The following is a 27769-nucleotide window of genomic DNA, read 5'->3' as shown; positions in this document are numbered from 1 at the left end:
AAAAATAACCCAAAAATACATTATAAACATCACACTTGAACCAAATATCACACATGAACAATGACCGAGTCAGACAGAAAGTTTATACTTTTTATACGAAATTAATCAATTACAAAACATGTAAATAAACCAACATTGAATTTGCATGATACAAAATTGGTGGATTAACGAACCATTGTTAACTGTGTTTTCTTGTTTCAGTTTTTTCCGCTATGTTAAAAGTCATTTTTTAAAATTTATATATGGACAACAAAAAATATCAAAAATCTTTTGGATTTAAAACCGATATTTAAAAAAACCGGCGGTAGGATGTTCTAGCTAACCATCCAAAAATACCAGGCTCTAAATATCGATTGTCTTACGAAAGTCTGGTATAACTAGTTCAGCCTGCCGATACATACCGGTTTTTAACACCTTGCATGAAACTGTTAATGGCTGATATTTAGGTATCATATACATATATACTTGTTTTCAACACACACAAATAGACACCAATAATTACTTTGAAATTAGGTTGCAAATGTCATCAGCTATCTTTTGAGCATCCATAGTAGCTCCAATGATTCCTGTTCCTGCAAGTTCAGCACAATAAAACCCATTCTCTCCTTTCCAATGATTTGGATACATCAACTTTGGTGTTCCATTTTTATTTAGAAACAAATCGTATTCCTACATATATATTTGAAATAAAAAAAATATTAATCATATATTTTCATTATTAATTTCAAGTTTTCAACAATAGTAAATGAATATAATTAGTAATTACCTGAAGCCACAAATGGGGTGATATTCTGAATCCAGTGGCAAATATAATTGCATCAAACTGATAACACTTCCCGTTCTCGAAGACAACTTCATCTTCTCCGCCTTTTATACTTTCCAGTGCCGGCAAAACCTGCTTGCATGTAACAATAGGGAAATTAAATTATCAAAATAGACATGTTTAGACATGTTTGATATATATATATTATTTTAAATAAACTTGACTTTAAGTCTACAATTCTCTAGAGTCTAGACGTCTCCTTTTAGACCAATCAGATTGCGTCACGTGGGACAAGACGACTAATCTTAACCGGTACTTTTTGGACACTGAAATTTATAAAAAGTCAGGGAGGCCCACCTTTTGACCAACCATTACTTAACACGTGTCCCAAACATGCTAAGTTTAGCTTGCAGCTACATTTTTTAGCCGTTTGCAAGTAGGCTATAATAAGGATGTCAGCTTAATCGGCTTGGCTCATACTTGTAGCGAGTAATGGTTTGTTAGAAGGTGGTCCCTGACTTTTTAAAAATTTCAGTGCCAGAAAAGCAACGGTTAAGATTACAATTGAATCTTGACAGACTCGATATGTTGGACATGTGGGCAAAGGGTCATATCAACAAACATATATATGAATGATGTAATATGTTGTAAAGGTATAGAAAGTTAGATCGACCTGAATCTTGCCGGACTTGATATTTTTAAACACGCCCATATCGATAACCGGGTACTTGTTGTCTCTGATTTTGATAAAAAATGGACCTTCTTTAGGCCTTTGCATCCCATACTTTGTTATATCTCCGTACATTAGCTTGCTAGACCACACCAAGAGCGAATCCACCACATTTAGTGATAACTTTTTTAATAAAAGCAGTCCAATTGTTACAGACCATTTTGAAATTATATGAATCTACATTACCAAACATAAACATGTTAGTAAGTTGTTACGGTCCAAAATATATGCAACATGTATAGAAAGATCAATGCCTTTTATCGTTCAAACATTGTTGAAAATTTGGACTAGCCGTAATTAATTAATAGTCGGTTTTGGGTATTCGGCCAGAAAATTGGTAGTCGGGCCTAGTCGGTCTAAGTTGATCCTAGCTGGACCTTAATTTCAGCCTTAAATCCAACCGGTTTCTGGCAAATTTAGGCAATTTGGTGTGTATATATATTACGCATAAAAATATATGCATATATGAAAAAAATGAAATCTTTATATAAAAATTCAATCCAATTAATCGCTAGCTACATTAGCAATATGAAAAGTTTTACGATATATTGGTTTTTATTAATCCAAACTATCGTCTTTTGGTCGCTTCCAGTCCCAACTAACGAATTGGCTCATGCCGGTCCCAACTTTTAACGTATTTGTTACCAACGGTTCGCGGCTAACAGAATCCTAACGTCGTTAGTTGCAGGACGCCGGAAAAACATTTTTTGCCAGAAAACTCACAATTTTTCCCAGAAAACACCACCACCACCACCAATTGACTCACCACCAACCAACCACCACCACTTGAGCACCACTTCCTGATTCCAACGATCGTTCTAGGGTTCCGACGACCTCAATAACTGAGGCTTTTACTATAAAAAGGTTTCTAAGGTCCGATACAAAGTTACAAATATGTTTGAGACGAAAATGTTGAGTTTTTCGAGAAAAAATGTGAGTTTTCCGGCCAAAAACGTTTTTCTGGCGACCTGCAACTAACGGCGTTAGGATTCTGTTAGTCACGAACCGTTGTGAACAAATACGTTAAAAATTAGGACCGCCATAAACCAATTCATTAGATAAGACCGACAACTACCAAGTTTCACATATATTTTTATTCACCACTCTTTTTCTCACTATTATGGGATGTGGGGTACTTTTTATTATTGAAAAATGATTCCAAAACCTTATTTTACAACTTGGTACCATGTCAATATCTTAAAGGAAAATTGGATTTTAATAATCCAAACTATTGATAATTGGCCAATATTAATTTCAACTATCACTTTGATCGGTGGCAAACCCAACTATCACTTTTGTTACTAAGAACAATCCTAGACTAACAAAATATTAACTCCGTTAGTTATGTTCTTTTAAGTTAATGTGAAATGACCAATCTATCCTCACTAACAAATAAATAATAATAATAATAACAAACCAAAATCACCAGTCATCTTATTCGACTTAACTCCATCAGAAAATGGGGACCATCGGTAACCACCGCCGGAGTTAACTCCACCAGAAAATCAGGAATTCCGGTGACCCCTTCTTGACAACCCCCTCAAGTCATGTTTTATATCTTTATTTTTATTTCATTTATTTTTTTGTAAACAAGCTAATGTTCGAATCCTAAGTCCATCTAACCTATCAATTACATAATTTGAACCCTCCCTTACACCTCTAGAGAAAGAAAACACTTATTACATCATCAGATACCATCGGTCAAATACCCTTTGGTTTTATATGATAAATCTAATTTTGGTTTACACATTTATTGAATCACATAAAACCATGAAAACTTGAGATTACCTTAAAAGTCAAAACCGTGCTTTAGATGATGAAAGGATTTGGTTTGAGAACTGGGTTACATCGTGTTACAATGTTTATCATATCTTTTTTCTTGTAGTGGTATATTTTCCCGTATGTTACAAGATCAAAAGTTATTTAACTTTTACAAGTCAGGGCTAGGATGCAAGAGAAGTCAACGTACAAATGGTAGCCACAACGAGACCCTCCAAAACATTAATGCATTATATGCAAAAGTAGTGTGGAAAAAAGAAACGTTAGTGAAGAAACACTAACCAGACCCCGAGCAGATTACTTGTAACCTGGGGGTTAGATAGATGTTTCCCACGAGGGGTTAGACCCTGAGAAGATGGTTCTTCTGATAACCTGCAAAACAGACACCGTGAGCTTGTCACTGAGAAGGGGGGGTTCCTCCTTGTGACCACCCTCCGGCGTGAGAATCAGACTAGATTGCTCTTTAAATATAAAAGTATATTAAGAGATTGCTAGAGCAGATATCAGGTATAATATGATGATATTATGATAAGATGAGATGGTCATACCATTCGTGGTATTTATAGCCGAAGGTAGGTTTCCAAGGAGGTGTGGCCGGCTGCAACAATGTTCCTGTTCAACCAACAGTAGCCTACGCACATGCCCTGCTGGTAGTTGGTGGGTAGGCAGCGGCTGATAGTGACCAGGCCTGCTGTATACTATTCATTTTCCACCAACTGCCGGCTACGCACGTGGTCTGGCAGTAGTTGGTGAGTAGGCAGCGGCTAATAGTGACATACAGTGTAGGAGCATGCTGCTCGCCATACTGTTGTCCATAAGCTGTCGTATCTTTAGTCAGATCTCTTTCCCATACCTCGTCAGGTACAGTACAGAAGATCTTCCCGTATCGTACGGACTGGCTTATTTGGGCGGAAGTATTCCCCCTCCCGCCCTTGTGCGGGATTGTTCCCGGCTTCGCTCATTCCTTCAGGTGACACTGAGTGAGTGAGAGCTAAGTGCCTTGTGCGTGTAGCCTTGCTGCGCGGGTGGCCTTCCCTGATGGCTTGTATCCGAGGCTGCGGGGACAGGCGGAGTCCTTCACCATTGGGAGGCATTTCCTGCGGGACCAGCTTGCGTACTGCGCGTTAGGACGTCACGTCTCTGAGCATGGTTGGTCCTGCGGATCCAGTTGGTTTCTGCGCAGACGTTTCTCTTCAAGGTGAGTCTTCCGGGTCTAACTGGGCTCTGCTGGGACCTACCTCTTCAAGTCCCCCCAGTCCAATGTTCTTCTCATGAGTGTTTAATAAAGTGAGGTGAACTTTTGGACTTAAGCAAAGGGTTTTTTGAAAAGGGGTTTTTTAAGGTTTTCCATGGGGAATCCTCCCGCGGAAGTCCTTGTCACTTGCAGAAATGCCCGAGTTTCCTGCTTGGTCTTTGGGTATGATGCGGGTAGGCTGTAACCTCCTCGCAAGTCAGGAGCGTTGAGTCCCACTTGTGTGGATTCTCCGTGAGGTTTTGGTAGTTTTGAACATAGTGATCAATTATGTTAAAACCACCAATTCCATCCTGGAGCTTCAAACAACGTAGTTCTCGACGTTCCCGCTATGCGGGGATGTTATTTCCGTTTCCGCAAGCATTGCCCAGAAGATCCTTCTTGGTTTCAATTCCCAGCGGAGCGCTAGGTATGTGAAGGGTTTAGCCTTAACACTCTACCTGCGCTCGTCTTACAGTTACTTTACTTCCAAGGTATTCCTGGCGTCAATTCCCTGCGGGTGCTCGGTATGTGAAGGGTTTTGCCTTTACACTGTACCCGCACCCGGTTTATAGTTACTTGGTTGCCGAGGTGTTTTTGGCTTCAATTCCCTGCGGGTGCTAGGTATGTGAAGGGTTTTGCCTTAACACTGTACCCGCATCCGTCTTACGGTTACTTGTTAGCCAAGGTAAGGGGTATTTTCCCGCTTACTTTTTAATATTTTTGAATTTTGAATTTTGAAATTCGAAAGGTTGGTGAAAGGATAAGAACAGTCCAAACCTCTGAAACGTCGTGCGACGGTTTCTTCTGACTGTGTCAGGACGTGCAGGAAGTTATGGTGACGTGACAGTACATGGTCATTCCAGACGCTTTTTCAGGCGCGTGGGCGTGATTTTTCGGGCGCGTGGCCGCGAAATTAATGGTACGCGTCCTGTCAACAGCTGTTGCCAGCTTTCTGTTTGCCACGTGTCATAGTTTCATTGCACCTTCGAATTCTCTCTCCTCCGCATTAAATTCATCGCATTAATTGCGATTAGTATATAAAGGGGGAGAGGGTTCTTTGTAATCCACACTTTCACTCTTCTCTTCATCTTCTTAGCGATTTCCGGCAAATACTCACCTTTTCAGGCCAGCATTTTCCCGAAATCGTTTTCTTCTTTCTGCAAGATGTCTTCACGTGATCACGAGTCTACAGCTGACGACAAGAGTACTGCTGGCGAGTGCCAGTGTGCTCTTCCCGGCGATCTGTACCGGTATGTTGTCAGGAAGTTCATGCTCGAGTCTCTCGAGCCTGAGTTTCCTGAACCCCATCAGACCGTGTACGATGCCCCCAGAGGCAAGATCGGGGTTTATGCAGCATTCTTTGTTTATGGGAATCTTAGGTTCCCATTGACAAAGTTTGTTTACCGTGTCCTCGAGAGGCACGGTGTTCATCTGACCGAGTTGCACCCCATGGCGATCGCCAAGATTCGCCACTTCGAGTGGGTGTGCCGGATTTTGGGCATCGAGCCCCATGTTGACCGCCTGATGACCTTCTACACTTGGAGGTGCATCCAGGGGTGGTATACCCTGACAACCCGTATCAAGGGTTTGAAGATTTGCGCGACCGAGCGCAGTCTTCGCGCGTGGAAGCGGGAGTTCTTCTTTATCTCCGCTCGCGCCATTCCCCTTGCCATGAAGTTTAAGAATGGGCAAGCTCTCCCAAGCCTTCACGCCTCCAACTACCAGGAGGCGGAATGGTTTTCGAGGATATCTCGGATCCAATCTCCGGTTTACTGGTTTGCGGAGTCCGGGATGGTCATGTTGGGGATGAGCCGGGTCTGGAAGGCGGCGGACGCGCAGAAGGTTCCGATTGTCCTCGAATACGGTTCGAACTCTGTTCCTTACGGTATGCTTTCTTTCCCTTTGTTGATTTTGGATTTCTTCTAACTTTTTTCCTGCTTATTTCAGAGGGGAACGACCTACAGTCGCTCCTAAACCCGCGGGAGGCTGACGGTCCCGCTCGGATGGGTACTCGCGCTCTAGACGAGAACGAGTTGCCCATCCTCGAACAAACTGCGGATCGGTTCGTGGAGGTCTATCCGCTAGGCCATGAAATCCTTAGCGCCCGTCGGCCAGGTAAGGCGCTCTTCGACCCTCGACCCCTCAATGTTGAAACCTCTGCTGGAATTCCTCTAATCGTATGTTCTGATGAGGAATCCGCAGATGGTCCTCCGTTGGTGCGGAAGAAGAAGGCTGCCGGCGGGAAGGGGAAGGAGAAGGTGGCCTCCACTGCCGATCCGGTGCCTCTGTCTGACTCGGAGACTGAGAGCGATGAGGTGGCGGGGAATCCCGGTGTTGAAAAGACCACTGCTCCGGAGGTTGCGACTGTCACCTCCGGAGAGCCCACGAAGACGACGGTGACCGGCGCAAAGAGGCCGGCTCCATCGGGTTCGTCCCCACCTCTCCGTACCTTCAGGCTCAAGAAAACCCGTAAGTACAACTTCCTTCAGCTTTTATCTTCATAGCTTAATATTCTAACACTTTTCTTCTTTACGCAGGCGTGGATGTTGACGCATTCCAGGGTGGAGTGCCGAGTAGTATCTCCCCGCCGATGACGATAGGCTTGGTCAGCCTACCAGAGGCGACGACCCAGGCGCCTGCGCCTGCTTCCGCTGGTCCAGTTGCTCACTCTGAGCCGACTGTTCCAGCCGAGTTGACGTCTCCGCCGGCGGTGAGTGCGATTTTTACAGCATCCTACACCGAGCCGGCGGTTACCTTTGCTGCGGAATCTGCGGCAGCGACCGCGGCGGCGACCACGGCGGCTGCTACTATGCCCCCGCCATCGGCAACGACGGCCGGTCCATCAGGTACGCGTGGGGGTTCTCGCCAATCTTTGCTACCTTCCCATCTGCCTGACCTTTTGGATGGGTTTCCTTTGGGTTCAGGTGATGGGTTCGGCGGCTATCGGCCTGTTATTGACCCTACAGGTGCGTAGGGTTCCTTTGGCCCTTTTTCACTTATATATTTTTTATCATCTTTTCCTAACTGCTTTTTGTTTTCTGCAGTGTCGGATTCCAATGAAGTGTATGTTCCGCGATGGAACATACGCCGAGGAACAACCCTTCGTACCCCTGTGGAGTGCGTGGAATGGGCTCGTCACGCTGCTCCCAGTGGTGCGTTGGGGGAAGCCATGGCTAGCTACCAGGAGGGTAGGCTAAGCAATGAGCTTCGGGTTCTCCTCGCCCGGATGCAGCCGCGCGTCGAGCTGCTTTGTCGTGAAAACGACAAGTTAAAAGCAGCTCGCACTAAAGAAGTAGCTCAGGCGCGGGCTATCCGGGAGGAGAACCAAAAACTCTCCGCAGCGGCTGCGGAGAAGGAGAAGGCCTTCAAGGCCCTTGAGGTTGAAGTTCAGGCTCGACTCGAGGCCCGTTCCAAGGCTGCCCAAGCTGTTAATGAACAGCTTCGGCTGGCTAAGGAAACTGCGAGGAACGCAACCGAGAGGGCCACCAAGGCTGAAGCTGTTGCTGAGCCTCTACGCGTGGAGAATGAAGAGCTTAAAGCAAAATTAGAGGCTCTCCAGCAGGCTCATGATGCCTTGGCGATGGAGGATGCTAAGAAGCTTCAAGAAATCCTGGACCAGAGGGGGGTGCTTGACCATACCGAGCGTAAGCTAAAGGGCGTCGAAGAGGCTGCGGCTAAAGAGGTGTTGCTTGCCAACCTCAACAAGAATGAAGCCGAACGCGCCCATAACGAAGCTCAAGCTGCCCTCCAAGAGGCTCTGGTTGCTAAGGAATGGCTTCTTCGAGAAGCGTTGTCTCAGGTAAGTCTATCTTCATGTCTTCACGCTTTTCCTTATAAATAGAAAAGGTTCTGACACTTGTATTTTTCTTTGTAGGTTGTGCATCGGGTCTTCTCAGAGACATCTTACGACGATGCTATGAGCGCAGCCCTCAACGCTTCTCACGAGGATGGGGAACGAGCCGACTTCCTGCTTGGTCTAGGGTTCGTTGAGAAAGGCATCCCGCCTTCCAACTTCCCTTTGTACAATGTGGATACTTAAGCTATATATGACCAAGCAGTAAATCAATACGCCGCCTTCCCGCATCCGGTGGTGGAGAAGGTAAACGAAGTTGCTGCTGCTGATGATGGGCTAGCTATCCTCAAAGCTTTCCTTGAACTGCCACGCTCTACTGATGGGGCTGGTCCAAGTGGAAGTGGCCCTGAAGCCTGATCCTGAAGATCCCTTCCCGCTGCTAGGATAGATTTAGCTTGTATAGATTTATTTTCTTGTAGGCGGGTAGTTACCCGGCCATTCTTGTAATCAACCATTGTGAAATATAAATCTTTTTGCGGATAAGACCGCTACTTTCGTTGGGTTCCTTGCTTTGTAAACGTTGTATGACTTGCATACTTTAGTTTAAATTAGCAATTTTCCAAGTGTTTTAGAATAAGTTAACCTTTAAACGTGGTAGATAGGTGTAAAGTTTTGCTTCCTCTTCCGTGATTGTGCGGGTAGGACCGTCACTTGCACGTAGTAGGATGGCTAAACTTTACCCATATCTGACCTGCGTGTAGGTTTTCCTCATCCTTTTGTTAGAAATTATGTTTTGGACCGTTCGACGCGCGGTTGTCGATAGGTTAATGTTCAGTTTCCTCTCATGATTCATGCGGATAGACCGGCACTTTCATTTAATGGGATAACTGAACTTTTCCCCTTCAACTGACCTGCGTGAAGGTCTGTCGTTTTTTGGGTTTATGCGGGTTTTGCCGCCTTCCCCATGCAACGACTTTCCACGTATCTATGCGGTGAAGACCGGCATATCCGTGTTGAATAAATTAACCGGTCGACGCGCGGTTGTGGATAGGTTAGTGTTCAGTTTCCTCTCATGATTCATGCGGATAGACCGGCACTTTCATTTAATGGGATAACTGAACTTTTCCCCTTCAACTGACCTGCGTGAAGGTTTGTCGCTTTTTGGGTTTATGCGGGTTTTGCCGCCTTCCCCACGCAACGACTTTCCACGTATTTATGCGGTGAAAACCGGCATATCCGTGTTGATAGTTCATAAAAATGTAAAATAATCAGCGTCAATGTTTTAAGGAGAATCGTTTCCATTTGAAGTGGCTCTTGGCCTTTTCTTTACAAATTTGGAATTGATTTACATGCAAACTGTGTAAATGAGCTCCCTTCCATGTTGTTGGGATGGGAGTGCCATCGAGCCGATACGCACCTGGTTCGGGATCTCGTTCTTTACGCAGCATGTAGTCTCCACATTGAAGCTGGAAATTTTTTCGTGTTTTCCCCAGCTGGGGTTTTACACGCATCAGCCTGCTCTGCGTTCATTGCGCCACGAGGTGCGCGAGCGTCCCATCTCTGACGAATGCTTCGACCATGTCCTTCACGTCTATGCATTCTTCGGTGTTGTGGCCTTTTGTCCTGTGAAAGTCACAGTATTTGCTCCGATCAGCATTGTGGCGATGTCGGATTATTTGAGGCTTTGGCCATGGGAGCTCCTCGGTGGCGAATATCTCGGTGACGCTTTTGGTGAGCGGCGTCCATCTGGAGTTCTTGTTGGACTGTACGTTATCCCTTCCGCCTAACCGATGCTGCAAGCCGGATGAGGTGTCAAAGTTTACCCTTGACTGCCAAATGCCTAGCTTCCGCTTTTTGTTTAATCGGGCGGTAAGGACGTTCTCTTCCCTTGTTTTCTGGGTGTAGAGGTTTGTGCTCTGTGGGAGATCTCTACCCAGTTGCTTTTCCGTTTCCGCAAAGCGTTTAGCTGCTGTCATGATGGCATCCCATGTGGATGGCATGCCATCTTTACCCGTTAAGGTGCGGATGAGCTCTGGGTCGTTTGCGCCCTGGATAAAGGCAGCGCGAACAAGATCTTCGCTGATATTACCCATACTTAGCTTCTTCGAGTTGAAGCGAGTGATGAAGTCCAGCAAAGATTCATATTTTTCTCGAATGCACTTGAGGATTGTCCATTGCTCCTCAGTATACTTTCTTTGCTGGCTGAAGTGTTGGCTAAACTTCTGTTGGAAGTCAGCCCAGTCGTAAATGTGGTTGACCGGTAGACGATCGAACCACGCTCTAGCAGCCCCGACCAGTGTCATTTGGAACATGTAATACCACGTAGGCTCCGTCCAACTACTGACGGTTGCCCCCGCTATGAATCTGTTCAAATGATCATCGGGGTCAGATATACCGTCATATGTGCCTATGCTTGACATTTGTTTGGCACTTTTTGGGGCGATTGCTTCCGCAATGTCCCTTGCAAATTTGGACATTCCCGCATTTGCAACGTTTGGTCTGAATGCTTTGGAGAAGTCACGTGGACTTCCTCCTGTGCCTTTTGGTTTGAAGGCTTGTCCAAAATGCCATTTCGGTTGGGATTCCGTTTCCTTACGCTTCCCTTTTGCCCTATGGCGAGGGTTCGCGTCGGAGTCGGATTCCTCCGAGTCATTCTCCAAGTATTCGAATTCGTCGGCCTGTTGTACGGAACGCAAGCGTTCGTCCAACTCAGCCTGGAATTCCTTTTGTCGTGCCTCCGCCCATGCCTTAACTTCATCGAGAGTTTGGCGGGGGAGTCTTCGTTTCTCAAACTGGGTATCGGTGGATCCCAGTAGGCGGTCATTTACTGCACTTGCCCCAGCTTGAGTAACTGGGGTAGTGTTCGTAAAATTTACTTCACTTGCCCCGGCTTGGGTAACCGGGGTAGTGTTTGTAAAAACTGTGTTGCCGGTATTCCCCCCAGTAGCTGGGGTTGTGGTTACCGGAATTTCTCTAACCATCTTTGTAGAAGTTTGAAAAAACTGGAGAAAAATGTAGTTCTAGCTTTATGCACGGATGGCGCCAATGAAGAAACACTAACCAGACCCCGAGCAGATTACTGGTAACCTGGGGGTTAGATAGATGTTTCCCACGAGGGGTTAGACCCTGAGAAGATGGTTCTTCTGATAACCTGCAAAACAGACACCGTGAGCTTGTCACTGAGAAGGGGGGGGGTTCCTCCTTGTGACCACCATCCGGCGTGAGAATCAGACTAGATTGCTCTTTAAATATAAAAGTATATTAAGAGATTGCTAGAGCAGATATCAGGTATAATATGATGATATTATGATAAGATGAGATGGTCATACCATTTGTGGTATTTATAGCCGAAGGTAGGTTTCCAAGGAGGTGTGGCCGGCTGCAACAGTGTTCTTGTTCAACCAACAGTAGCCTACGCACATGCCCTGCTGGTAGTTGGTGGGTAGGCAGCGGCTGATAGTGACCAGGCCTGCTGTATACTATTCATTTTCCACCAACTGCCGGCTACGCACGTGGTCTGGCAGTAGTTGGTGAGTAGGCAGCGGCTAATAGTGACATACAGTGTAGGAGCATGCTGCTCGCCATACTGTTGTCCATAAGCTGTCGTATCTTTAGTCAGATCTCTTTCCCATACCTCGTCAGGTACAGTACAGAAGATCTTCCCGTATCGTACGGACTGGCTTATTTGGGCGGAAGTATTCCCCCTCCCGCCCTTGTGCGGGATTGTTCCCGGCTTCGCTCATTCCTTCAGGTGACACTGAGTGAGTGAGAGCTAAGTGCCTTGTGCGTGTAGCCATGCTGCGCGGGTGGCCTTCCCTGATGGCTTGTATCCGAGGCTGCGGGGACAGGCGGAGTCCTTCACCATTGGGAGGCATTTCCTGCGGGACCAGCTTGCGTACTGCGCGTTAGGACGTCACGTCTCTGAGCATGGTTGGTCCTGCGGATCCAGTTGGTTTCTGCGCAGACGTTCCTCTTCAAGATGAGTCTTCCGGGTCCAACTGGGCTCTGCTGGGACCTACCTCTTCACCTAAGTCCATCTAACCTATCAATTACATAATTTGAACCCTCCCTTACACCTCTAGAGAAAGAAAACACTTATTACATCATCAGATACCATCGGTCAAATACCCTTTGGTTTTATATGATAAATCTAATTTTGGTTTACACATTTATTGAATCACATAAAACCATGAAAACTTGAGATTACCTTAAAAGTCAAAACCGTGCTTTAGATGATGAAAGGATTTGGTTTGAGAACTGGGTTACATCGTGTTACAATGTTTATCATATCTTTTTTCTTGTAGTGGTATATTTTCCCGTATGTTACAAGATCAAAAGTTATTTAACTTTTACAAGTCAGGGCTAGGATGCAAGAGAAGTCAACGTAACGAGACCCTCCAAAACATTAATGCATTATATGCAAAAGTAGTGTGGAAAAAAGAAACGTTAGTTTTACATAACCGATCCTTGTATGTGAATGTATGGTTATCGATTGTATCATATTATTTTTCTTTTTTTCTTCTGAGGTATAGAAACAAGGAAAGAGATTTTAGAATCAAAACAAAAAACAAATCACAAGGCGTTAACTACTCAAAAAACCTTAGCGGATTCTCAAGACTCATATATCCCACCATCATGTAGATCTTTTTCACCCAAATCAAAGAGGGGACAAATCATTTCACCAAAATTTTCATTTGAGAACAAAGTGAGTCATATAACCTTCTTAAATACAAATAATTAATCCAAACACATATTTTTGGTGTTTTCAATATATAACAAACAAACATTGAATGCAACTTCTAATACTGCTTACTATAAAGTAAAGAGGGTCATTATGGTGTGGTTGTAAGACGGGATATAAAATGCAAATTTCCATTTATATTTAATACGAGTCTTTTAAAATATATTTTGTGTCTTTTTCAAAGGAGTGTGTGAGTCTTTCATGGTATAACAACCAGAACAGTGAGTACTGCCGAAGATAACATGAATTACTTGGATCGTAAGGTACACTTCTAGTTTTTTTGTGATTAGCTTGAGGCCTTGAGGGGGTGTAATGAACTATAAGTATTTATTACCAAGTGTAAATTACTTATTATAAATATTCTAGCTTAGCCTTCAAGTTATCTTAGGTTCCAAGTTATCTTTAAACATTATAAGTGTTGCTTCCAATTAAAAATTCTCGTGCAATAAACTTTTGATGACACAGCCCTTTAAAGCTTCCAAATTAGCTCAAGTCTAATTCATAAACGGCCTTACAAACACTTTATCAGTTCCTCAGTAAGCACTTCAAATAATAAATTCATTTGTTTGCTCAATTCTTTTAATTATACAGTTAGTATTGTAAGAATTAAATATAAATAACTTGTGAGATTACATATTTATAACTTCAAGAAGTTACAAATAAAAACACATATGAAGTAAAACAACTACGTATGAAAAAAATATGCAACTTAAATAATCACGCAACCTATATTTTTTCATGTATTTACAATTATGTTATCGCATTTTTGTTTTAATCGAAATCAAGAGTTATATTCCCTTCGTACGCTTTGTACGATAATGAGCCTTTGTACAACAAAGCAACCCTAAACTTATATAGGTGCACATGCATTAAATGCAATATCCGTGTTTTAACGGTAAATTATTACGCTAGTTCAATCCATTAAAGATTTGAACTCTCATCATGGAGATCTTTAAAACAAACACCGGGCCACCAACCTTTTGATAAATGAAATATTCTTTAGAAATTTAAATGCACTATCATTTCAATACAAGTGTATAGAAGTCAAAACAACGTAATTTTATTGTTCTTTTTAAATACCACAATCATAAATCTTAGTATCTTACTAGGCATAATTTATCAAAATATATATCAAACATTTTTATTGAATTCTTTTAAATTAGCTTGAAAATGTGTTGGGCTATGTTTTGGGCATCCATAGCAGCTCCATATAGTCCATGTCTTGCAAGCACAACAAAATAAGGCCCATTATCTCCTTTCCAATGATTTGGAAACATTGCCTTTGGTAGTTCATCTTGGTTTAAACCATGATCTCCCTACATAATTGAAACAAAAATACTTATGTAACACACCATCTCATTAACATATTTTTTTTTCAAAATTGAAAGAAAAAGAGGGGAAAAAAACTACCTTAAGCCACAAATGGTTTGATCTCTTAAAACCGGTCGCAAACAGAATCACGTCAAACTGATAACTTTTCCTATTCTCGAAAACAACTTCATCGCCTCCGCCTTTTATACTTTTCAACGCTGGCAAAACCTAATTACACGTTAAAAAAATCGTGTTATTAATTATCTAACATGCACGTATAACACATGTTGTAACAACTGACAATTGAGAGAATCGAACATACTTGTATCTCTCTAGACTTGATCTTTTCGGTTGTACCCATGTCGATGATTGGATATTTTCCGATTCTTACTAAACCAGAAAACGGACCTTCTTTAGGCCTTTGAATACCGTACTTAGTTAGATCTCCATACATTATGTTGTTGACCAATACCAACATGGAGTCCACCAAATGCAATGGTAAACTCTTTTGTAACATCAATCCAAGATTTACCGACCATCTTGAAACCACATGAACCTAAGTTGGAAACATTTACGACATAAGTCGTCATTGTATAGAGTTTGTATGTGTCTTGAAAACGTATATTTGTATAAATCATTATGATATGGGTTATTGGATTTTAGTAATCTTTATTTTCACCTATTGGCCGGGATAGAACTTTTACGTACAATACCAACTTTGAATGTGTTTTCATCCATCAACCCCATACATCCCATACGTATTTTCCACGTCTTCGAAAAGCCAATGGAGTTACTTTTTCAGTTAGTGTGAGGTTGCTGAAGGAATATACGTACAAAGTTTGACTGTCGGTAAACATTTTCTAGGTTGAAATTAAATCATGATATTATATTAGCTTACATACATTGAAAAATTTATATTTGATAATATTTTGTTATCATGAAATCACTTTGAGATTGAAGTTATATATATGTATATATAGTTTATATACACTGAAAAACCCATTTGATAATATTTAAATCATCATATTATATTAGCTTACATAGTTGCATACATTGAAAAACTTATATTGGATAATATTTTAATCACCTTAACACTTTCAATCACCTTAAGAACCAAGTCATGTCTATTCTGTTGACTTTCAAACACAAGACAGACCAAAGATTACTTTTATTTTAATATTCTTTATATCTTTTACTTTTTTTTCTTTTTGTTTTATACTTTTGGACCAACACTTTTTAAAGTTTACAAATATGTCGTATTTATTTTTTAGTTTTAACCCCTAACGTTTTTCCACTTTCAACTTTGTTTTCATATACTTTTCATCTTTTACAATTTTTTTTGTTTAAGATTTAGGTCTAAATATACGAGTTAAAACGTTGTAATGCGTGTGTGTGGTTGATCGTTTTTATGTCCATTTTTTTCCATTTAACGGTCTCGCCGCAACGCGTAGATGTTAAGTTGACTTGATTATTTTTTCTCTATATTACGTCTCGGTCTAATTTTTGTGTGTTACTACGACGCAACTAGCGTGTGTGCCTCAACATTTTTACGTCTACTTTTTGTTCGATTTTCTTAATGGTTAATGAAAGTTACTCGTCGCTGGTGAGAGAAAGGTGACCGAAGGCAATGATGTGATGGTGGTAACTTCATGCTTTCGAGTTGTGTGGATGTGTAAATACATGATTTTACACCCACGTCGCAACGCTGGAGGTGTTAATACTAGTATTAAAAATAAAAATGAAGTAACTATTATTTTATTTCATTCGGTTAAAGAGCTATTATAAATAATATTTACTAAATAATAATAACAGTAATAACTAAAATAATACAATATAACTAATAATAATAATACTAATAATATAAACTAATTAATATAATAGTAAATGATATTATGATAAGGTGTTTAAATTAACATTAACATACCGGACTTCGGATAACAATGGATGTTTTAGCACCATAATTCGCCAAATCAAGTGCAATTTCCATGCCTGAATTACCCGCTCCAACCACCAAAACATTCTTATTCTCATATTTTTCACCAGACTTATACTCAGTCGAATGAATAACTTTATCTTTAAACTCACTCAACCCGTCAACCTCTGGTACAAACGGCTCAGTATTTTCACCCGTAGCCACCACCAAAAACCTCCCTTCATACCAAATATTATTATTATTATTATTATTATTATTATTATTCCCATCTCCACCAACCTCCACCTCCACCTTCCATTTACCTTCCTCGAACTTTGCGAACTTTACGAGGTTGTTAAACCTCGGATTAATGTTAAAACAAGATGCATAGTTGTTCAAGTAGTTTAAGAAATCTTTTCTTGGGACATATGTTGGAAAATTTGAAGGAAATGGAAGGTGTGGAAGTTCACAATATTGTTTTTGTAAGTGTAAGTGAAGGCGATTGTATGAATACTTGTTGAATATTGATGCAATACAATCTTCACGTTCGAGTATTATGTATGGGATTGAAAGTTGATGGAGACATGCTGCGGTGGCCAGCCCTGATGGACTCGCGCCAACGATGAGCACTGTTGTTGTCTGTTCAGCACTGTTAGTCATGATAGCTTGTTGCTTGTTTATCTGACGGGTTGTAAAGTATAGGGAAGGGCGTTGTATGAATGTATGAAATGTGAATCTTGGGATTGTAGCAAAGGTGATGCATATGTGCATTATTATATATGGTACACGCCAGCGGTATGGAGTAAAAGAAACGGTTTGTATTATTATTATTATTATTATTATTATTTAATAAAATAATTATTTTGTGCAATTTTGTATTCTAAGTCAATGGTTATATTTAGAATATAGTTGTTAGAGAAGTTGTCAAAGTGGAATGTATGAAATTAAATACATTTGTATTTACGTCAGACCTGGCTTCGAGAACGGTTAAAAATTTCTGGGCCGAAGACGAAAATTTTTTTGGGCCTTAATAAAAAAGGGGTATCTTGTTGGGTTTACAATTTAATTTTTTTTAAAAACCTTAATTTTTTGGGCCTTATGACTTGGTTGTGTAAAAAAAGTTTTATATAAAAATATAGTCAAAATGTCTTAAGTAAGGTTGGAACCCACAACCTTTTGGTTGAAAGTCATACCCCTTTGCCATTAAACCAAGCTAGTGGTTGTGATATTAAGTTTAAACATTATATATACATATTGTTTTTCATAAAAATATATATATAATTTTTTTTAAAAAAAAATCCGGGTCTATCGAGGTGTCGGGCCGGGGTCCGTCGACCACCCGGCCCTCTCTTATAGCCGGGCCTGATTTACGTGTTGTTTTAGCTAAAGTTGGCAGTCCAAAGTATTTGAGATTTTTGAAAGAGAAAATGTGTAGTTTAATGATGTTACTAGGGTATAGACCCGTGTGTTATATAAAACGTCATATATAAATGTATTTAAGGTAAAACAAGTTATGCATTACACAAAATGCAAAATAAGAATTACATGTTGAAGGTTCGTCTGATATTGTTTGTACTCTTAATAATGATGATAGCGTTTAGCCAAAAAAAATAAATTGTTGACATCATGTCCCCTACTTTTGTGGTTTGTTTTTGAACGTCCATAACATGTTCCAAAACTGCAATGACAAATGCAAATGATATTAAATCTGTGAAATAAAAAGTGAGTCAACAATATTTGGTTTTAGTGATTGTTTCAATTCTCCATCTTAAATGGGGTTACTTCGTTTTGCTTAATACAAAGCCTACCATGATGTAAAATTGCTGCAACATGACTAAATTTATACAAATAATTTGACTATTAAACAGCCTGTAAGTACTTCGTTAAAACCCATTCATACCCAAACCAAGATTGCCATCTTATAATAAGATATGTTATGTCGAGAGTGTAAATCACCTTTTCTAAGGACCCGTTGTGACCAGAACCCATTATGACTTGACCATTTTTAAATAGACCATTTCTGGTCCGAAACAAAATTACTATTTCAAAAAGTCCCGTTGCAACGAAACCCATGATGACTTTATTGGCTAAATCATTCGGGCCTTTTACCTGCCCGGCCCGACCATTCTGACATCCATTATAGTATCATTGTCCATAAACTCTAAAGCATGAAAATATATCAGCTTCTACAACTAACCTTATGCTTCAATTAAATCATCCCATGAAGCTACCCCCACAAGGTTTTGTACGCTTTACAACAATTCAAATGAGGTTTTGTACGATTTACAACAATCCAAGTGAGGTTTCATACTCACAAACATAGTCTTAAGCTTCAGCAACATCCAAATATCTTCTTTGCGACATCTGCAAAAAAACAAAATGACATATTTGCTCATACAGTCACACTATTGTTATCCGGGAACAATAAACGTTTGGTAATTTGCGCAATACTGCACATACATGCGTATAAGAATCATAGATGAACATACAAAATATGTATAATAATAAAGAATGTTCGGTGCCCCTAGTCCAGAACTCAAACTATTATAACTCCTTTTTACCTGAACCGAGTTCGAGCCAAACCATTTTGGCCTCAACTTGATTGGTAAGATTGTGGACTCATTCAAAATATAAATAATAACCTTGAATCCAACACTAAGTTTTGACCACATCACTCCTATCAACAAATATAAATAATAATTCAAAAACAATAAGATAAGTCGATATGTAAAATTTTTTGTTAAATTAGTCCACGATCTTACCAAGCAGATTAACTATAAATTTCAATATGCATTCGTGAAGTGACCTATATGAAATGCAGTTTTCTCATAGAAGAAATTATGCATTTCCAAATTAACTAAATAGACCTAAATTACGAGACATCAATCGCTAAAAAAGAGGGCAAAATAATGAAGACCTAACCCGCAAAAGAAAAGTAATTATTAGAGACCTAGGCCAAACAAAAAAAAACAAAATGCCAACTGATGGATTAAAAATAGCATAAATCACTTGACAAAATTGAAAAATTAACAATCAAAATCAAGTATGATCCGTAGTGAGAATTAAATAGATAGAAATTTAATACTTGAGAATTAAACATCTGCGGTGAGAATTAACAAAGTTACAGCTTGATAGTAAGGAATAATCGGCCAATCTGATAGAATCTTTACAGGAATCGAGATTACCCAATTCTCACCCGCATAAAGCTGCAACTTTATATTAGATTTAACATAATCTGAATTGGCCCGTTTGAAATAAAACATAATATGATTCGACCCGTTTGAGATAAAATACAATCTGAACCCGATTGAGATCAAACACAATTTTAATTGACACTTTCAGATAAAACACGATCCAAATTGACCCGTTTTAGATAAAACAAAAACTGAATGGACCCGATTGAATAAAGAACACGACTTAATTGACTCGATAGAGTGAAGGTAATACAATCTAAAATATAAAACCATAATATCTTTAAGCAGCCACTATAAAACCATTTAAATTTGTGAATGCGCACTTGTATGTATCTTTAAGCAGCTATTATTACACAAGAACAACTATATTTAAGGCAACAAAATAAAAGAATAGTACACCTTTTGCTATTTTTTTTCTTATTGTTTTACCGTTTTAACCAACAACAAATATACTAAAAAAAAAAGAATTACATTAAAAATAAAAAACTCATGAAAGTCATAGGCTTAGTTAAGATAATAAACACAATTTGTTTCCAAGCTTCCCCAATTTAATTCTTCATATGGTGCATCGTAATAGATGATTAAGCTTATAAACTACATTTTACAGCCAAACTAAACCGCAACTTGAAACAAAATTCAGCTTATTTAAATAACAAACCGGGTAGTAACTAAAGCAGTCCGTCTTTTAAATAATTTATACACAGTATACTACCTAATTTGCTCATAAAGCTATCGTGATGGTACATCATCGGTTTTTTTCATTTAGATTCAGGCCCACAGGAGTTATATCGCTTATTATAAGGTATACAACCTGTTCTAGTTGGCTTACCCGCCGCGTTGCGGCGTAGCTAGATGTTTGGGCACAAACATCTTAGGCCTAGTCCATATTATAGTTTCTATTATATGCTGCATATTTGAAGCCGGAGGCTGGGGTTGGGGCTAGTTTGGCGAGGGGTCGATTTGAATGTAAAACGATTTTAAGAAATAGATGATACATATATCAAACATCTATTAAATACCAACACAAACCTAGTTACGTCCTACATGTAAACAAATGAACATACACAAAGCAAAGTGAAACTCCAACACCACAATCCACTTCAAAGTTTTAATTAATTATGTTAACAAAGTGAATATAAAGCATAAAATCAGAATTGCATCAAGAGAGAAACAGAAAAAAACATATTAAATACAAAAAACTTGGGGGTAAAAAGGGTTAAAAGGTTAATACATGACTTACTTTTGTCCTCTAGAATGCAAGGAGTCCACAAAGTGAGACTGTCCCTCAATAGCTACATAATTAAAGTGTTGTCTTTGTATGATTCCTCAGTCAGCCATCAAGCCAGTTGAGTCGGTACATAAAAGACCCGGACAACAATTTTCAATAAAAAACAATTAGCAAATAAAGCCCCTCTGACGAAATAAAGTCAACCAAATTGAACAGCTTTTGAGTTTTGACAATTAACATGCTACTACTATTGTACTTTATGGCTTTAACTTCACTTATCAAATTGTGTTGTTCATAGTATACAACTATACATGTTTCTTCTGTAATGCATTTTAACAACCAGATGGTGTTGTTTTAACAGGCTAACACACTTGTGATTTGGAAATTGTGTAATGATTAATGAAAGCTAACATAACCATCTAACATATTTCAAATACCAACAATTGAGAAAACAAATATCAAGTAAATTGAGTTGCTAATTTGAAGAATATATATGACCTAACGAAGACTAAATCATACTAACCAAAATAACTTGTAAATCCCCACAAAGTACGGTTAGGCAAGGTTAACACAGATTCATTTGACTACGTAAAAAGTTACAGCAGCTATTAACAAAATGAGCAAATTAATTCCACCATGACCTAACCCCTAACACAACATGTAAATTTATTAACATTGATAAACTAATTCGGAAGAGCAGTAATAAATTAAATACCCACCACATAAGAAACATTACCTTGACTGCTAGTATTTCATTACTGGCGATAACAGCGTGAACAAAAAAACAGATGACGAAACACTGCGACGAAAAGTGAAACAAAAAGTTAAAAGAGATGAAGTTAAGAGAGAGAAAGAGAAGTGACGTAACCGTTTCACGCACTCACCCGTTTAACCCAATTACGTTCTTTAACAAATTCAAGTCATCAAAGAGGCTCAGCCAACATCATTGCCTATAAAGCTCACGAAAGCAATATGGGTTCACACAAGGTAAACCAATTTGGTCTTTAAACCATTATATATATATATATATATATATATATATATATATATATATGTATATAACAATTAGCATTTTTTTTTCAAGCTATCAATAAATTTCAAGAAACCATCGCAACTTTGAATAGTTGACGCTTTTACACATTAGCCCGTTTAATCCAATTATGGTGTTTAACGGATTCAAGTTGTCAAAACTGTAAACCAAAGAGGCTCAGACTACATCATCACTATAAAGCTCAGAAAACAGCCATCACAACTTTAAATAACCACGGGTTCACAAATCGACCCGTTCAACCAATTATTGAGTTTTAACCGTATCAAGCTAACAAAAATAGGGACCAAAGAGGCTCCGACAACATCATCGCCTATAAAGCCACGTAAAGGATCACAACTTTAAAAAAAATGACGGGTTCACAAATTGACCCATTTTAATCGATTATAGTGTTTAATCAATTAATGATATAAAAGATAACCCAAAATAATAAAATTACTTGAATTGTTCCCATAAGTTTCCGCCACCTAGGATTTTTGAATCAAAACCGAGATGGCAAATGATTGGTAGGCACCACAACTGAGATAGGATTTTTATATCAGAAAGCCTGGCCAACCAAATCAAATCAAAAGCAAAACGAAGTTTATAATCTAAGTCCATGCAATTTGCTCAATTTCAGGCCTAAACCATGTAATCAGTTATATATAGATTCAACGACATTCAAATAAAAAATCAACAATCGAAAGAACAAAGAAACTTTGATTTACCAAATTGTCGCCTTACTGATCAAGGTTTTCTAGCCGTAATTGTGGCATAACAACCGGCACACCGCCAACCAGACAAATGCCACCTAAGGTTAATAACAGCAAAACAATTCGGATAACATGTAAAAGTAAAAACTTAAGCCACATTACCAAAGCCCCTAGGCCGTGTTAAATCACTGACCGGAAGTTTAATTATGACTCCAAATAGTGCAACTCCTACATGTTGTGGCAATTGCGACGAAGGGAGGGGATCGGGCTCTTGACGCAACGATGCATGTCCCTATGGAAAAATACGTCGGCTTTAACCGGTGTACCAGTGTTTGGTGGCGATTTCAGAAACCAATTAAAACAACTAATTGAAGTGTAAACATGTATAACACAAAATTGTAAACTCTAATAAGCATAATCAAGCTAATATAAACACACAAAATCACGTGAATCTAATAAGCAAAACCGAGCTAGTGTTTAACCAAATACCGATGCCGATGACAAAGAAGGGAGATACCTTTCATTTAGATTCACGTACCTCATGAATCAAACGAACCTAATCAGTTAAAGAATAAGGGCTTTTAGCAGACAATATATCGTGAACAAAATTAGGGTTTTCACCCATTAGCATCTTATCACAATTCTAGTGAATGCCCATATTAAGTCAATAACAGCAATATATGTCGGTCAAAGATCAGGAGACCATCATTGCTTCAACAAAGAAAAAACGGAGGCCATAATCGTCATCAAAAGACATACATAACATGCATGTCTCAACTGCAGCCACACAGATGGCACAATCGCAATCAAAATCCTATAAATAACATAACATCACATAATGAACTTGTTACCTTGCATCGTCAGAACAAAGAAAATGCGGGAAACAACACCAATCAGCCGTCGCCGCCGTGTAGGGTTTCATAATGGAAGCGACAACGATGGAAATCGTTACACCACATAATCAGATACATACATAATTGATTGAAAAGCTGATCGATGATATTTGAATCGAAAGATATGCAGACATAAGGCGATGGATTTTAAATAATAGGCTTAGAGCGGCTATTAGGGTTTGCAGCGAACAACATTCAACTAAATTAGAGTATTTGAAGATTTGGGTTAATGGGTTAAATGGATATTTAAGACCCACGAGAAAAGAAGCTTAAATGGGTAGGTTGGTATTTTAAGCAATAGTCTATGTGGCATCTATCTAGCATCCTATGTGGACAGCCTAGTTGAATGATATGTGGCAAATATGTATTGCTTTAATAGTATTTAAACATGTATGTATGTGTGTTTTAATAAAATTATATGCAGTTTAATGAATGTTTTGTATTATTTTTTATAAAGAAAATTATGTAGTTTAATGCATACATGGCGTTTTTAAAAAGTTATATATATTAGGTACGTAATTAGTTATTAGTGCATTTTTTGTATTTTATGTAGTTTAATCATTAATGCATGTACTTTTTCTTTTTTTTTAACGGTAAATTAGGATCACTGACGGACCACTGGAGTATCATCGTGTCACCAGCAAAACCACGTGATCATATCCATCTCCACTAGGCAATAATGTCTAACCACCAATTTCAGGAGGAAACCCAATAAATCTTGAGAAAACCCTCTTGTGGGATTCGAAACCAGGACCTTATGGTCCCTAAGCCTTATCCCACCTCCAAAATACCACTAGGCTATAAAGCCATGGACTTTGTCTTTACTTTATAGAATATTATGTATTGTTAAATATTAGTACATGTTTTTTGAAAGAGAATTTGTTTAGTTGTTTCATGCATATTTTGTGTTTTTTAATAAAATTATGCAGTTTAATGCACGTTTTGTATTTTTCACAAAAAAATAATATAGCTTAATGCATGTTTTTTTTTCTTTTTTTTATTATAGAATATTAGGTAGTTAATTAATGCATGTTTTGTATTATTTATTCAAAAACAAATAGTAGTATAATATACTTGTAAAGAACTATTTAGTTTAATTAATATATATTTTTAAATTTGTGTAATTAATTTAAAACATGTTTGTTTTCATTTTACAAATGAAAATCTATTTATTATATTTACACTTTGGATAATTAACAAGGTTTGAAGTAGAGGTGCACAAATCGGTTTTTTTAAAAAAACCGGTTCGGTTAATAACCGGACCGGTTAATAACCGGTTTTTGTGTATAAAAACCATAACCAGTCAAACCGGTTAGGACCGGTTTGGGAACCGGTTAGAACCGGTTAATAAACCGGTTTTTTTATTAACCGGTTTTTTAATAACCGGTCTAACCGGTTAACCGGTTTTTTTTTTTTTTTTTTTAAATAACCATTATTTTTTCACAGTATAAACAAACCGGTAACTACAAGGCAAACCGGTAACTACAAGCATTAAATCGTTGTCGCATATTCGTAACTCAAAAATACATAACTTTCATTTATAGCTTTTACATTAAAAATACAAACATTAAATCGTTATCGCATATTCGTAACTCAAAAATACAAACATTAAAGAATGCTTAGACACGATTACATTAACAACTTGCTGTTTCTTACTCATTATTTTCATCGCTACCCGATCCCGAGCTATTCCTTAGGTAATCGTCGTACGCGGCTTCTTCATCGGTCATTGGTTGAGTGTGTCCTTGATTGACCTCGTCTTCATACAAGCCCGCCTCATAGTCCATTTCCCCCTCGAGTGAGCGTTGATGTTGTGCCCTATCTAAAGAGTCCAAGTAATCCTTGTAGCAAATAGACATCTCTACAGCTGGTGGAGTGAGTCGAGTCCTCCTAATCGATATAACCCTGCCAGAAACAGAAAAAGCAGACTCCGAAGCTACCGTGGAAGCTTGGACCGTTAGTAAATCTTTGGCCATGGCGGCGAGGATCGGAAACTCATCCTCCTTACCTCTCCACCAAGCCAGCAAATCAAGACTTCTAAATTCATCTGGAGTCATGTGTTTCACAAAGTTGGTACCACCATACCTTCCAAGTTCACTGCTTGGGGTGTTTACCTTTTGACGTTTACCGGCGTCTTCCCAAATCATGTAGTACATCCCCATTTCAAGGTCGGTTTGGGATTGAGATTGGGCAACAGCTCTTAACGAGTCATGAATTTGGGAAGACGACCCGTATTTTGTAAGGTAAACATCATACATGTTAGACAAGGTGGTGTTGAAAGCATTCTTTAAAGTTTGGTTATAATAGGGGTTTTGATCGTCGTTTAACTCTAGCTCATCACAAATTTTTTCTATTAAAGCTTCAACACCACCAACATTTATGCAAGGGTTTAACGCAGCAGCACATGTCAAAACAGCGGGTAGTTGTTGAAAATATTTTCTAAATTTTTCTTTCATTTTTACACCCATATCAAAATAAGGTGCACCCCTACAATGAAGTTCACTCAACTTTGTGCACATGACAGCAATTTTTGGTAAAGCAATGGGGCTTGTTGGATAGTAAACCCCGGATAAACTAGTTGTGCAAGATTTAAAAATTTGAAGGACCTCCGTAACGATCTCAATCAATAACCAGTTTCTAGGATCGTACGGTGCACATTTACCCCTACTTGACATTATTTGATGAAACGCAATTAGTGATTCTTTTTGTTGGATGGCTTTCTCAAACATATCACAAGTCGAGTTCCATCTTGTTGGACAATCCCAATTGGGCCCCAACCATTGACAATTAGCTTCATCACAAAATTTTTTGTATCTTGAAAATGTTTTATTGTTGCTAAAAACATCTCGTAACATTCTTTTAAAATTGTTTCTTTGCGTTTCGATCACGTTTAACCCATCTTGCACGGCCAAGTTGATAATATGTGCAATGCATCGGCTATGAAAAAACGCTCCATCACAAATAGGTTTATACTTTAATTTTAAATGGCCAACCGCGGCCGTATTGTTGGACGCGTTATCAAACGAAATTGAAAAGATTTTATCTTCAATCTTGTATTGTCGAATGACTTTATCCAAGAGTTTAAAAATATTTCTACCCGTGTGCGGGTAATCAAACAATTGAAACGCAACGGTTCGTTTCATCATTTGCCACGACCCGGGGTCAACCCAATGAGCCGTCACACAAATGTATGAGTCGGGCGAACCATTAGGTACCGACCACACATCCGTTGTTAAGTTTACACCAGTTTGTAAGTTTGAAAAGTATGAAATTAGTTCGGATTTAGCGTTTTTCCAAGCTTTAAGACAATCTCTTCTAAGGGTCGAACGACTTACGTGTTGGTAGCGTGGTTGAACATACTTTTGCATCATCTCCGTGAATTGAGGGTTGTCGAAGTAGTTGAAAGGAAGTGTATTTTGAATCACAAAGTTTGAAAACTTTTGACGTACCGCTTCAAGGTCGTACGTAAACACCGTTCCTTGATTCGTCATCTCCGGCTGCGAACTACTTCCCGATTCGTCCTTCAAGGCCTTGCAAAAGGGCCTTTGTACATGCGCTCTTAAAGTGGAGTTTGCATCTTTGCCATAAAACTTCAAACAATGTTTGCATCGAGCTTTTTGGGTACCGTTAGACATTTCGCATAGGTCGAAATGTTGCCAAACATCTTGGTTTCGTTTCGTGGGGATGACCCGAACGACCGTTTCTCCCGTGTTCGAGGCACCCATGTTGACGGATGAAGTAGCACTTTGGGAGGCCATGATAATCGACTACGAAATAAGAGCGTATGGAGTGGTAATGTGGTATAATTGAGCGTGAGATAACAAAACAATCGCGTATGTAATAAACGTTTAGAGCGTTTGGAGTTGTATAATCGAGTGTGATCTAACCAATACCCAACCTAAGCTATATATAGATGTTTGTGGGGGTAAAATGGGGAAAAAAAAAACGGTCAAAAATTATAAAAAACGGCTATATGGCCGTTACTCAACGGGAAAAAAACCGGTTTTTAACCGGTTAACCGGTTTTTTTATAACGGTCAAAAACCGGTTTATAAAAAAACCGGTTAACCGGTTTTTTAAAAAACCGGTTATTAAAAAAACCGGTTTTTTAATAACCGGTTATTAAAAAAAACCGGTTTTTTTTATAACCGGTTATAAAACCGGTTTTGGCTCCAAATTGTGTAACCGATATATAAACCGCCGGTTTGTAAACCGGTCATACCGGTTTACAAAAAACCGGTTTTCTTAAAAACCGGTTTCCGGTTTAAACCGGCAAACCGGTTCGAGGACCGGTTTTTTTGACCACCTCTAGTTTGAAGTGCCTGGGGGGGCATGAAATTCACATTTAATTTGGATAAGAGTTTGATTTTTCTTAACTTTATTAATTTGCTAGTAGAAGCATGTTGTGTACGTAACTTTGGTCAAGCAAAAAAAACGCGATATTGATTTCAG

The 27769-nt window shown here is 39.2% G+C and overlaps 2 protein-coding genes across 2 annotated transcripts; both read right to left on the bottom strand.

The window, feature by feature from the left end:
* Window positions 1–410: 410 nt before the first annotated feature.
* On the bottom strand, window positions 411–1711 carry LOC143544349 (putative indole-3-pyruvate monooxygenase YUCCA10). The gene is made up of 3 exons (XM_077036474.1): window positions 1437–1711; window positions 767–895; window positions 411–669 (listed from the first exon to the last, which is right to left on the bottom strand). The coding sequence occupies exons 1-3, from the start codon at window positions 1566–1568 to the stop codon at window positions 499–501; spliced, it is 432 nt and encodes a 143-aa protein (XP_076892589.1). The 5' UTR covers window positions 1569–1711; the 3' UTR covers window positions 411–498.
* A 12483-nt stretch (window positions 1712–14194) lies between these two features.
* On the bottom strand, window positions 14195–16923 carry LOC143544348 (putative indole-3-pyruvate monooxygenase YUCCA10). Its single transcript, XM_077036473.1, has 4 exons — window positions 16276–16923; window positions 14674–14907; window positions 14451–14579; window positions 14195–14356 (listed from the first exon to the last, which is right to left on the bottom strand). Exons 1-4 carry the CDS (start codon window positions 16921–16923, stop codon window positions 14195–14197), a joined length of 1173 nt encoding a protein of 390 aa, XP_076892588.1.
* Window positions 16924–27769: the final 10846 nt, after the last annotated feature.

Source organism: Bidens hawaiensis, unplaced genomic scaffold (genome assembly GCF_021521415.1).
Source record: "Bidens hawaiensis isolate Kalapana, Puna unplaced genomic scaffold, B.hawaiensis_p1.1 tig00013539_1, whole genome shotgun sequence".
Taxonomy (NCBI): Eukaryota; Viridiplantae; Streptophyta; class Magnoliopsida; order Asterales; family Asteraceae; genus Bidens; species Bidens hawaiensis.
The sequence above is the reverse complement of the archived record's forward strand: the minus strand, read 5'-3'. Positions and strand labels throughout refer to the sequence as shown.

What these genes read in the sequence shown, in the direction of transcription:
- LOC143544349 (XM_077036474.1), bottom strand. Translation starts at nt 1,568, where the DNA reads ATGTACGGAGATATAACAAAGTATGGGATGCAAAGGCCTAAAGAAGGT. An exon ending in TCAAGTCCGGCAAGATTCAG is followed by an intron (nt 896 to 1,436) that starts GTCGATCTAACT and finishes ACATGCAAGCAG; the next exon opens with GTTTTGCCGGCACTGGAAAG. An exon ending in CACCCCATTTGTGGCTTCAG is followed by an intron (nt 670 to 766) that starts GTAATTACTAAT and finishes ATATATATGTAG; the next exon opens with GAATACGATTTGTTTCTAAA.
- LOC143544348 (XM_077036473.1), bottom strand. Translation starts at nt 16,923, where the DNA reads ATGACTAACAGTGCTGAACAGACAACAACAGTGCTCATCGTTGGCGCG. An exon ending in CCATTGTTATCCGAAGTCCG is followed by an intron (nt 14,908 to 16,275) that starts GTATGTTAATGT and finishes TTTCCAACTTAG; the next exon opens with GTTCATGTGGTTTCAAGATG. An exon ending in CAAACCATTTGTGGCTTAAG is followed by an intron (nt 14,357 to 14,450) that starts GTAGTTTTTTTC and finishes TCAATTATGTAG; the next exon opens with GGAGATCATGGTTTAAACCA.